This window comes from Phoca vitulina, unplaced genomic scaffold, assembly GCF_004348235.1.
Source record: "Phoca vitulina isolate PV1807 unplaced genomic scaffold, GSC_HSeal_1.0 scaffold12, whole genome shotgun sequence".
NCBI lineage: Eukaryota > Metazoa > Chordata > Mammalia > Carnivora > Phocidae > Phoca > Phoca vitulina.
In genome coordinates this window covers 9,207,163-9,219,795 of record NW_022589715.1, presented here as the reverse complement: position 1 = coordinate 9,219,795, position 12,633 = coordinate 9,207,163, and the positions used below count along the sequence as shown (strand labels likewise).

Sequence of the window (12,633 nt, the reverse complement as noted above, 5' to 3'; positions counted from 1 at the left end):
TTTACATTCTTATTTGTAATTTGTTTTTTTGTTTTGTTTTGCTTTTTTTTTTTCCTAGAAAAAAAAACACAACCAGGGGAGTTTATATGACAAACTATCAGTGTCAGGATGGCAGGGGAAAAGAGAAAGGCCAGAGGTATGGGGAGCTAATAAAAAGTGGGTTCTGAATCACGTGGAACATCTGGGTCCTCATGAGATGACTGGTCACTTTGGCATGCGTGTTTGGTGCCCGCTCTCTTGGTCTGCCTGCTTAGATACCCACGGTCAGAGAGAGCTGGCCACACCCTGGAGATCTGCCAAAGGCAAACTCGGCTTTACAGAAAGACATAAGACTTAATTTAGCTCCTTGGCTTTGTGCTCAGGTATCATACTGCAGTCTTTCTTGCCTAAGAGAAGAGTCTGGAAGAGTGCTGAGAGTCACCCTGGGACACACTTTGGCATCACAGTGAACTCCAGACAGCCGCTCACTCATGCACAGACATGGTCTTCACCTCCCACACAGGCATCTGTCCAGACATCCCCAGGCAGACTAGCTGAAGAAGGACGAGGGACAAGACAGTCCCCTTCTAGCCACAATTCAACAGTGGTATCCATTCTCCAGTCTTGCTCTGCCTATCGCCTGTGAAAGGAAACTGGGATCCAATCTGCTTTTCAGCTCAGCACTGGACACTGATTCCAAAGAAGCTTGGCCATCTGGATCCACACTGAAGGTCTCTCAAGTTTCTCCCACTTTGTGCCCCAGATCTCAGGGCCGAGTATTCAGCCAGACCCAGAGCCGTGTGTGGCAAATGGGACGGTCAGAGTGATGGCTGGGCGAGGAAGAGCCAGTAGCGTACTGCAAGACCAGAGTACATTCGAGAAAAGAAGAGGGGCATGCAGCAAGCTGTTGCCCCAAGTCACAGTCTAGGGGACACACTGAGCCTGAGGGACACAGCCAGGTCTGCTGGTCTGACAGGGTGGTTCTGACATCTCACGCAACGGGACCCCACTGGTTGCGGTTCCTGTGTGGAGAGTGGTGGGTTTCCTGCCCTGCTGTGGCTCCTGTTCCTGCACGGAGGCCAGGTTACATCTCAGTGCCACCGTCCTGAGGAGCACCACGCTGGCCAGCCAGCCAGGCCACCGTCCTCGGCCCCTCGGGGCCGACTGACAGGGCTCCGGGTTCCACAGGAAGGGCCCAGGGAGCCAGGTCCCTGTGGGGGAGGGAGCAAGGGAAGAGGCTGCATTCTGCTGGGAGAGATTCAGGGAGGAGCTGCCTGGGGGGGAGCTGTGGCCCAAAACACTGCTGAGCCAAAAGGAATGGGCTACATGTCTGAAAAAATGACAAAGTCTTGTCGCTAGTTTAAAAAGAGTATTGTTGCTGTTGGTTGGTTTTGCTTTTTCCTTTTAAAACCACTCACATTTTAAAAGGTGAAGGGACTAGGGAGACTTGCTCCCCCCCAATCTGATCCTTTATGGGCACCAGGGGGCCTCAGGCCCATACCAGCTGCTACTTTCCCTGCCTGGGCTCCAGCCACCCAAGCAAGGGCAGGGCGGGGAGAGCGCCGCTCTGCTTCCCGACAGCAATTCCTTCTTCCCGTAAAACCAGAACACACGTGATGGGAAGTCCAAAGACTAAAGTGCAGAGAATTCCATGAAGCGGGCGGCCCGGGGCTGCGGCACTCCAAGTAGGAATGGGGGGTGGGGATCAGTCCAGGGCTAGAGCAGTGGGACAAACACTGACTTTTATGAAGTGAGCCTACAGGGCCCAGTCCCCTTTCCCTTTGGACCTGCTGACACTTCTATCTGGGAGTGGCCATCGTCAGCAGCTCCCCAGGGAAAGTCCCAGTCTCAAAGCTATGGCCCATGAAGGGAGAAAACTTGTATGGCCATCCCTGGTTGGTAATGACTAGTGACCGCGAAGGGACAGGAAGGTGACAAGAGGGGGAAACAGTGCATTATATAAAATCAGTGAATCCCAGGTTTCGAGAGCAGGGATACATGAACAACCCTAAAGGCAGAGTCTCTCCTGGGAAGGTTTGGTGAAATGGTCAGGATCCTACCAGTGAGGCCTGCTGGGGAGAGGAGCTCCTCTGGGTATGAGAGGCGCTGCAGAGTGGGGAGGGGCTGCCGCAGAAGAAAGCCCTGGGCTGCCATTAGGGTGTGTAGGCCGGGGGCGGCTGGAATTGGTTGATGACCTCATACTCTGCTGGGTAGGGCTCGTTCTCCTCCATCTCGGAGAGCAGCTCCAGGGCCTGCTCCTCCTCCTCCGTGGGGTAGTGGCGCAGGAGGTTGGCTGCTGTGGCCAGGATTGAGGCTCCACCAGCTCCTGCCACCAGGTAGAAACTAACAGCGAAGGTGACATAGACCTGGGAACCATGGTACTTCTTATGTTGCTGCTGCTGGGCCAGGATGAGTTCAGAAGCCCAGTAGGAAAAGCCGATGACGGTGGCACACTGCAGGACTGGGGGACAGACAGACAGCAGAGAAGGGGAGTTAGTAGGCACCTTGCAGCCAGGATGCTTAAAGAACCAACTGAGCCTCTCTCCCCAAACCCCATTCTCAGAGAACCTGCCTGGTCCCAGACATTGTGATGGGGAGCTCTCTTCGCCATGGGATTCTCGGGCGGGGGCAGGGGCTAGGGCCAGATGCCTGACTCCTTCTGGGCCACAGTCTCTCTGTCTCAAGAATTTGGAATTGGGATACCAAGCTGCTAGAAGTCCCTGGGTGCTTGAAAGGGACAGACCAGGTCATGCAGTTTGGGGGCTGGGGTTGGCACCACCACAGGTCAAATCAACACACCAGCCCAGTCAGGAGTGAGAGGAGAAGCTGCATCTAAGCAGAGGAAGGTGGTGTGCAGACAAGCGGGAAGGAGAGAATCCGATGAGACCATGCATTCCAGGGGGAGGCACAGTGAGACACCGTGGTTCCTTCCCCGCTCGTTCTGGGCCCCATGAGCCCAGCTGAGCTCCAGCTGCAGTTCTTAGAGAGCACTGAGATTTCTTGTGGAATACTAACAATATTCCCCCTTTACAGCTGGGCTGAGTGGGTTCGTGGTCCTGGCAGGCGTACGTGCAAACGAAAGCAGCAAGCTGCTATCACAGTCCATTGCTTTGTGAAAGGCTAGAGCTGAAATGAGCATCTGGAATGGCGTCCGCTCACAGAAGCCCCTTCGTCCCCACCTGCAACTGCAGACAGGATGCCTCCGCCCTGCGGCAGTTCCTTCCCCAAGGCGAGCAGGCCCACGCTTACCTGTGAGGATGTGGGCGAAGGCATAGCGACGGGTGATCTTCAGAGCTGGATGCTTAGGCCCAAAGACATCTAGGAGGAACGCAGAGAGACTACACAGGATGCCCAGGAAGCAGAAGGCGGCGATGACCCGCAGGAGCAGTACCGTCTGGGGATTCATGCAGAAATCTGTAGGGGGAGAACCAAATCTTCAGGGCCCCAAGTGACACCCTGGTGCAGGAAGTCCTCCTGCCGGGAAGAGCTGGTCCCCCTCCACCACAGTCCTGGGGAACCAGGAGAGTACTGGGAGGCGCAGTCTCAGCTCCTGCTCCCAGCTGGCCTGCAGAGGAGACGAACCGCAGACAGGTTCCCATGTGCTTTGAGTCCTTCTTCCCTTTCCAACAAAATCACTCTAAGTGCAGGGCTCCACTTCCTTGTCCTCGCCACCCTCCGCTAACCATATGTAAAGACCCTGACCATTAGCCTGACACATTAGCCCACTCTGCTAAAGCGTGCTTTAGGCTGACAGGAAGAGCCCATGGACTTCTGATCTGAGACAGCCACAGAGGCTGATTAATGCTGATTGTCTATCCAGTCACTCATTCAGTCCCTTGTTCAGAAAGAAGTTGAAGCAGTTTACAGGAACACAGAATTAAAAGTGCTGAATAAATTCGGAAATATGGTAGACTAGACTGTCACATTTATTTCTGCTCTCCCTCCCTGCACCCTACTAAAACAAAAGGAAAAAGAAATTAAGGCATAAACCCACACAAAGAGAAAAGGGTCAAAACAAAATTCTGGAAATTAGAAACTAAAAGGAGTTGGACCTACTTAGAACAGACTCAATGGACTAGATAAGCCCAAGTATAAGCCAAAAGTGGGAAAAGCTAAGAAGTGACTAGTTTACACCACAGAAGCCTGACAGACTCAGAAATTGACAGCCCCCAATACCTTCTAAAGTGAGGGTGAAGCCATTGAGGGGTGCATGCCCTACCACAATGAGGGAGTGAACCAAGAAAAAGGAAGATGTTCAAACAGGTGACCCAACATTCAGAGTGTCCCCAGAGTCAAGAAGAAGGGAGGTCCCAGGATGACAACCGTACACCAGACACATAGAGCAAACTTCTAAGACTTTTAACACCTTCTTCTTTTTTTTAAAGATTTTATTTATTTGACAGAGAGAGACACAGCGAGAGAGGGAACACAAGCCGGAGGTGTGGGAGAGGGAGAAGCAGGCTTCCCGCGGAGCAGGGAGCCCAATGCGGGGCTCAATTCCAGGACCCCGGGATCATGACCCGAGCCGAAGGCAGATGCCCAACAACTGAGCCACCCAAGTGCCCCCACCTTCTTCTTTTTTAAAAGAAAATTCAACTAGATAGACAATACTATCGGTCCCGTTTCATATCTATGTAAACTACTAGCGCTCCCAGAAACACACAGAATAAAGGCTGATCCAAAAAGAAACCATTTTAAGCTTTGATAAAGAGAAATGGGCCTTAACTTCCTCTCTTTTCTCTAGTCCAGCCATGGACAAGTTCTTTCATTTAGGCCATGGGTTGTCAACTGATTTAGGAAAATTTGGAAAGGGCTGGCAATACTTAGACTATAGGCTCCTTTCCTGAGTCCTGATCTCAGGTTGAGCGGCTCTGGGATCATGGTCATCACTCTAGTGGGCATGAAAATCACAGGGGTGCTGGCTGAGAGCATGTTTCCAGGCCCCGCAGATTCTGAGCTCTTGGCCTGAAGCAGGGCCTAGGAATCTGGATTTTAGCAAGCAGCCCATGGTAATTCCCATGCAGGTGGGCCAAGCCCTACGTTCCAAGAAACACTGATCCTGGACCTAGAAGAAAGCAGACTGTTGAAGAAAAGTCCAAGAACCTAGAGACGGGACCTGAACCTCACAAAGCAGACTCAAACCAATGGACACTGACATCACTGGGTCTTGGGCAGAGAGTCTGGCCTCCCATACTGAAGAACCAGACCAGATATCAAGAGACTCTGGGACTGGGACACCTGGGTGGCTCAGTTGGTTAAGCGACTGCCTTCGGTGCAGGTCATGATCCTGGAGTCCTGGGATCGAGTCCCACATCGGGCTCCCTGCTCGGCAGGGAGTCTGCTTCTCCCTCTGACCCTCCCCCCTCTCATGCTCTCTCTCTCTCATTCTCTCTCTCAAATAAATAAATAAAAATATTTAAAAAAAAAGAGAGAGAGAGACTCTGGGACTTTGTGACGGCATGCATTCCCTGCCTCAGGCTCATAATTCACCAGGCAGATGTTGGCTGAGCCCACACAAGACTCATATGCCTTGATCTGGCTGCAGGTCATCCATTAAGCTGCCCCAGAACTATCTGTCACTCTGTTGTCAGCTAATCATCTGTTTTGGGCCCAGTCATCCAGCCTGAGAAATCGTCTGCAGCCAAGAGGCTCACCTGTGCGTTAGCTCTGCCAGCAGCCAGGGCCAGCCTTCACTTAACCCAGCCCTGCAGAGCCTAAGACAGCTGGCCTGGAGGAGTCTAGAAACCCACAGGCCTCACTGAAAGAAAAGCCCCTGGAGACAGACACGGTTTCCTGCCTTTATTTGTATATTGTTAAAGGCTCACCTTGGGCTCCACATGGCATGTAGCAGGGACGGGGCAGGACATGTTTTCTAGTGCATCCAAGAATAACCTGAGAGCGGTGTAAGGGCTTACATCACTCTGCGTTGCAGCAGGCTGTGTTCTGATTCCAGCAGCGTTACTTAATGTGGCCAGGTACTCTGAGTGGTGCTTTAATGGTGGTTCTTAAAAATCAACTAAATTTTAACAATTACCTTTTTTTCCCCCAAAGATTTATTTATTTATGAGAGAGAGAGTGTGCATGCATCGGGGGGAGGGGCAGAGGGAGAGAGAGTCCCAAGCAGACTCTGCACGGAGCGTGGAGCCCAATGTGGGGCCGATCTCAGGACCCTGAGATCACAACCTGAGCTGAAACCAAGAATAGGAGGTAAACCCACTGCACCTCCCAGGCACCCCAACAGTTAGTTTTAAAGGACAAAAGTAGTACAGTAGGGCTTCAGACACTTTCTTCAGCTGCAGAGCGAGTACAGGATGTTCATTACCATCCTTAAAAATGTACATTAATTATATATACTCCTATGTGTCTTATGTTTCGTAATACACTTATTTCAATAAGGAAAACTTGCACATGATAAAAAGCTTCAGGGAGGACATTCCTCCCTTTCCAAATGTCCAACTGCCCCTCCCAGGAGACAAACGTTGTTGGTCCTTTCTGGTGTACCCCTCCAGGAATAGCCTGTGCACACAGGTCAAATGTTATTTCAGTTGGGGCACCTGGCTGGCTTAGTCAGTACAGTGTGTGATTCTTGATTTCAGGGTCGTGAGTTCAAGCCCCACATTGGGCGTGGAGCCTACTTAAAAAAAAAAAAAGATGTTATTTTAGTTAAGCCTCACTCCACTCTGGGGAATTCATCACAAAGCTCAGATGAGGACTCAGAGAGTCCAGGAGGTTAAGTGACTTCCGCCAGGTCACAAAGCAGAGTTAAGACGCCAAACCCAAATCAGCCTCCCTGGCATCATGATGCTCGGAATCACCAAGCACCAGAGTTAGCTGTTTCATTTTTCCCTGATGGATATAATCAATCAAATCCTAAAGAGCTGTATTTGAATGAAGGGTCAAAAGTTAACATGAATGCTGTCAGAGTCATCCTTAGAGCCAGCAGCTGCTGAGCTCACTAAGGCGCTGGAAGCATGAAACCTATTCTAGGCAAGAAAGGTTGGGATCATTAAGCCATGAAAAGTGCTTACGCTGGGAATTACTGGGCAAAACCTGCTTGGTGTGGTCTAGGCTTCTGCAGCCATCAGAATCTGGCTCTTAGAAGCAGTGGGAACACCAGAAAGGCACCAGACTTGGCAACAAATCCTAGACGGACCACAGACTATGTCACCTTGAGCAAGTCACTTAACTGCCCTGCTCTCTCATCCAGCAAATGAAAGCTGTAACACCTGCTCCCCGTACACAGGGGTGTGCTGATAGTCAACTCACAGCACGCCAGGCATGAGCCCGTACTGCCTGCCACTAGCCCACGCCCTTGGCACGGGGCTGGTACAGCTGGACCACAGCTGCGTCATCCCTGGTGTGCCTGTCCTCCTTCTGCTGGTGCTTCGTCTGCACACCTCAGCCAGTGTGGGCCGGGGAAAGAGCCCATTAAAGCCAGACTAAGAATCTGCCCCACCAGAGTGATGATGTGGTACAGAGACGGAGCTTTTGACCCAAAATTCAAATGGGTTTTGTTTCGACATGACTGCCTTTCTCCACTCCAAAGCTGTGAGTGAACCCTCAGGCTTGGTGGGGAAGCCAAATACAAACTTCCCTTGGAGTGATGCTTATAGATACCCCAGGGGTCTGCCTCACGTCCCAGTTAGCCTCTCATCAGAGGGTCTCAGAGCCCACAGAGAAGCCAGGCAGAGTTATCCCAGACACGCTCAGAACCCAGCTCTGACTCTCCTAGGGTCAGGATTTCCATGTCTCTCTCTTCCCCCTGCCAGACATCAGTATGGCAGGGAGAGCAGAATATCCCCCACCTCGAGGGCTGCTAAAGGGAAACAAAATCCCCAAGTGTTACATATGTATTATTTTATTTGTGGAAAGAAATGGCACACGGGGCAGGGTCCTAATTTTAAGTTCAAACAAGTGGTGCAGTGTACTACACTCTGGTAAGACAGAGAACACATCCTATTCTCCAGTTGTGCTGTGTATTTTGGTAATTATTGCTGACTGTCCCCTCCAGTCACCAGGGAAGAAGGCAGCTGCTGTGTAATAGGATCCCAAGGAATTGACTTTGCCCAAGGTCACTGGTGAGTCACTGGGCTGGATTTGTTTTGAAGGCCCTGGCTCTTCCTGTCTACTGGCCCATTGCTCTCACCCCCTGCTGACCCAAACAGGCTGCAGGCAGGAAGGGTAAAGTGGCTTCTGGACAGTTCCCCTCTTCTGTCTCATCTTCCCTCCCCTTGCCCCTCACTGGAGTCCCTGTGAGTTAGAGCCCTTCCCCATGGCCCAAATCCTTCTCAGCGCTCATCCATCCCACCTGCCACTGTGACTTTCTGGCTTCCAGACAGGTTTCTGACACAGGATTCCAACAGGGCCCTCTAGTGCCTGGCTGGGTATCACCCCAGATACCAGCGCCTAGGAGAGCTGCCTCTGGGGACAGGCCGGGCCGGGCAGGTGTTCGAAGCGACAGCGGCAGTAGTCACCACCCAGCAGGCACCCTGGCCCTTCCTGGAAGGGCCTTGCATTTCCAGTGGCTTGTTGTCAACTGTGATTCATTGGCTTCAAAACCCAAACTTCCTCATTCTCCAAAGATGCTTCCCTTTGCTGGCCACACTTGACGGAGAGGGACTGGGGCTCAGGAGGAACGATTATCTGCCCCCCCCCCCCCCCCCCCCCCCCCCCCCCAGCTTGGGGCCACTAGCAGTCTGAGCATATCTCTGGACCTGGGCCTGGGGTGAGGAGCTGTGTGAGAAGCAGGCACCCCCTAGGGAGCGGAAGAATTCAGGACCAAATCTTGTGAGCCAGCATTTGCTAAAGCCTCCTGGGGCTCAGCATATGACAGCAGGAGGGTGAGCGGCTTTGCCTCAGGCTCACCAACTTGAGCCAGAATACTGGGGCAATGAGGGCTAAGAAGCACAGCTTTGGCTGGGCTTGTGAGAAAAACTCCACTAGGATGGGGAAATACTAAGCCTTGGGCAACTCTGACAGAAAGAAAAAGAAACCTAGAGTGTGCTAAGGTGCGATGGTGAGAGTGGGGTCCCCGGCGCGCACACCAGCTGTGCCTCCAAGCCCGTGGTACCTGACCTCCCCGAGCCTGTGACCTCTGTGGAGCGGAGGTGGGAACAGCACCTACCAAATAAAGATATTCAGGAGAAACTAAAGCCAGACATGGGGTGTCAGGCAGGGGGCTGAGAAACAGGAAGGCACTGCTCCAAGGCCTGCCAGCCCTGTCCACCCCCCTTCACCTGCTGAGACTTGATAAGGTCTGTTTTCCCTCCTGTAGCATCTATTGCCATCAGATCTGTGCCCCGAAGCTCTGCTCCCTCCCGAGATAGAGAATATCCCAGGCTTCCATCTTAGGACATGGGTGAGGCCCTAAGGATCAACATAGTTGCACAGAACAGCCCATGTCTAAAGGCCCACTGAGTAGCAAAAACCCAACAGGTACAGAGTAAAGGAAGAAGAGAAGCAATCGGGGGCCTCCTAATTCCTTGCCTTCTTCTGTGATAGTCTGTGATAGTTTTGTGATAGTCTGTCACCTCTCTTATTAATGGACACCCGTGTGTTCCTAGCTTGCAATAGCCAAGAAGATGGCCACAGAAAAGCAGGTTGAAACTATCCATGAATTGGGGCGCCTGGGTGGCTTAGTCAGTCGAGCGTCTGACTCTTGGTTTTGGATCAGGTCATGACCTCAGGTGGTGGGCCCGAGCACCGTGTTGGGCTCCACACTCAGTGCGAAGCCTGCTTGTCCCTCTCCCTCTGCCCCTCTCCCCCCTCAAATAAATAAAATCTTTAAAAAAACACACACAAAAAAGCTATCCATGGGTTAAGATCCCTAAACACATGAGTAAATGTAATGTAAAGATCAAGGCAACATGCTTTATAAAAAACAAAATCTGGCTTAAAAAATTTCTTAAAAAGGGCAAATATATACATAAACAAAGGAGAACCTGCATGAAGAATTTATTTTTATTTTTCAAATGCCTTTGACAAGGATGCACTCCAAAGTGGAATCCTCCTGAAATCATTCTCTACGACACTGAAGTAAAGCAAAGGTTAAAAAGCATACGACACAGCATCATTTTATATTGGAGTCAACAGATGTGAGTAGCCTCAGCTCTGCCCCCAGCTCTGTGGCCCTGGAGAGGTCACTTCACTTCTCCGAGCCACAGCTTCCTGGACCTCCAAACTAAGAACATGGGATCAGAGTGCCTCTCCCTCCAACACACAAATTTTGTGAGCCTCCCCAGGAATGATTTGAAAGGGAGAAGCACCATAAACTCTCTCCCAGTTTGTAGGTGATACCACGTTCTTGAAACACTGAAACTGCAGGGGATCGAGGGCAAAGACCTGGATAGGGTGGTGGAAAGGCAGCAGCTATGCTCCAAAGAAGGCAACGTGCTGAGGGAAAAACCATCCAGACTCCACGCAAGCTTGATGGCCTTTCTGCCACCAGCTACAGGCAGACAAAAGCTGCATGTCACAAGGCCGCCATCATCGTGTGTATAACTTGGGTCTTAATGAGCCAAACCAGCAAAGGCCACCATCATGGTGAAATCTGGAAATAAACTAGACACTCCCATCCTGTTCTCTACAAAACTACCCTAAAGCCTTAAAAACTCAGAGATGCAAAACAGCAAGAGAACTCTTAGAGAAAGACAACATTAGGCTACAAGCTTAGGGTTTTTCAGACCAGACCTGCAGAAGTGGTATATAATCCAAAGCACAGAAGGGAATTTGACCTTTTCCTCAAATCCCAGTGCCTGAATCCTTAAAGAGGCAATGTGAAGATACCTAATGCTTCTGATACATGTGGCAGTAAACATCTGGAATGCATCACAGCCCAGGGGTGGTCCAGGGACAAAATATGAAGACCTTCATAAATGGCTCAAAAGACCTTGGGGGTGACAAACTGTGCTGTTAGTAAAGGCTTCTTGGGGTCCTCTGACCATTTTTTGGGTAGAAGCCAGGCATGTGCAGTCCTGCCCTCACACCACACAGCCTTTCCTCTCATTACTGGAAACAGGGCTGGGCAGGATGACCTATGGGGCTCCCTGGAACAGCCCCCCACTCCCACTCCCACCCCCATATTGGCCCCCTCTGTGCCCAGTAAAGAGAACAGTCCCTTTCTCCTTTGTCTGCCTGCCTGTCTAGGAAGCAGGATGACGAACAAAGCAACCTTACCACAGTCAAGACCACTTGTAAAGGTTCCAAGAATCAAATTCCAATTGTTTTACTGACTGGCAATGAAACTGACTTCTGGTTATCGAAAATGCCATAGACTCCCTTTTTCTCTAGCAAAAACCCAATTATAGCAGAACTCCAAAATATCTTTTAAAATCTAGCCACATGAAAAGTTCCTCTTCCTCCCTTCAACAGGCTGCCCTAAAGAAACCTTCCTATATCCCATGGGTTCCTTGGAAGGGGGCAGCTAATTGTGATGCCTAGCACCCTTATCTGTTCTCGATATACAGCGCCCTTCCTCCGGCAGAATCCGAAAATAGCAGCAGTCCAGATTAGCATGGCGTGAGAAGTAGGTGCCTGGCTGAATAACATCAGAATTAATGAGGGGCCAGACCCCAAACAGAGCCACCTGGTGGGCATGAACACCAGGCAGGAATGGGGTTGTTTCCTTCAAGCCAAGTGCCTGCCCCTGGCTATCTCTGCTCCAGCCCGCATCACATTCCGCTCTCAGACAAGGAGGCTCTATCGCTCAGAAAGAAGAGGGCCGGCGCGCAGCGCCCTCACCTTTCAGCAGGTCCGGGTGCACGTAGCCCAGCACGTCGGAGACCCCCAGCTCCTGGCGGGAACAGGTGCCACCGTGGATGTGCAGCCAGGCAGGCTCCGCGAGGGCAGTGCACAGCGCCGTGATGGACAGGGCACCCGGCAGAGCCGAGGCCAGGCTACGCTCCGGCTGCTTGGGCAGAGCGCTGCCTCCCGGGCTCCTCCGCCGGCGCCCGCCGGGCAGCCCTGCGCCTCCGGGGGCGTACATGCCCGGGGCCGCCCGCCGTCGCTCCGAGGTCAATGCTGGTCGCCGCGGACCTCCGCAGGGCGCGCTGAGCCTGCCTGTCCCGGGGAGGAGAGCAAGGCGCTGGGTTCACAGAAGGGGAGACCGACACAGCGCTGTCAGGGCCCACACCTGAGAATAGGGGGTGGGACCTGGGGCCAAGCACAGACAGGAGGGCTGCAGGGAGTCGGGGGGGCGGGAGGGGACGGGGTCCCTGGAATGGCGCTGCGGAGGTGCGGAACAGGGACCCGGAGAGTGGGAGCTCCGGTATCGGCTTACCGATGCGAGAGACACCCGGCTCCAGAGTCTCGGCCAGAGAGTGCCGGGGGGTCGAGGACCAGACTGGGCCGCGGGGATCGGGAATTCGGGACTGGGAACAGTGTTCTGGGGTGCGACCTGTAGCTAGAAAGGACCCTTCCCCACACCGACCCCTGTTCCTCACCGGTCAGCAGGCCTCAGGGCCGGTATGGCGCCGCTCCGTTCCGTCACGGGCTCCGCAGCTGCCTGGGGCAGAGCGATCCCAGGCCCTAAACCCGCAACGCCCGGACCGACCCGGGCCCTATCCACTTCCGGCCTCCTACACCTCTGCCTCCGCCTCCTCCGGCACCCCGCCCCGTCCCCCTCGCGCGTCACAGCCTGGGCGCGCCGCCGGCTCC

At 52.7% G+C, this 12,633-nt stretch overlaps 1 protein-coding gene across 3 annotated transcripts; it reads right to left on the bottom strand.

The window, feature by feature from the left end:
- TMEM127 (transmembrane protein 127) lies at positions 1-12,574 on the bottom strand. 3 transcript variants are annotated; one of them, XM_032410413.1, is made up of 4 exons: positions 12,257-12,574; positions 11,719-12,036; positions 3,229-3,393; positions 1-2,440 (listed from the first exon to the last, which is right to left on the bottom strand). In XM_032410413.1, the coding sequence occupies exons 2-4, from the start codon at positions 11,960-11,962 to the stop codon at positions 2,133-2,135; spliced, it is 717 nt and encodes a 238-aa protein (XP_032266304.1). In that variant the 5' UTR covers positions 11,963-12,036; positions 12,257-12,574; the 3' UTR covers positions 1-2,132. The 3 variants fall into 3 exon arrangements, with proteins under 3 accessions (XP_032266304.1, XP_032266303.1, XP_032266302.1); XM_032410412.1 differs by having other exon boundaries at positions 11,719-12,061; positions 12,420-12,574; XM_032410411.1 differs by having other exon boundaries at positions 12,420-12,574.
- Positions 12,575-12,633: the final 59 nt, after the last annotated feature.

Excerpts from the sequence above, each read along its gene's own strand:
- TMEM127 (XM_032410413.1), bottom strand. The coding sequence starts at position 11,962 with ATGTACGCCCCCGGAGGCGCAGGGCTGCCCGGCGGGCGCCGGCGGAGG. Across the intron at positions 3,394-11,718 it reads GCACCCGGACCTGCTGAAAG|ATTTCTGCATGAATCCCCAG; the intron begins GTGAGGGCGCTG and ends CTCCCCCTACAG. Across the intron at positions 2,441-3,228 it reads CTTCGCCCACATCCTCACAG|TCCTGCAGTGTGCCACCGTC; the intron begins GTAAGCGTGGGC and ends TCTGTCCCCCAG.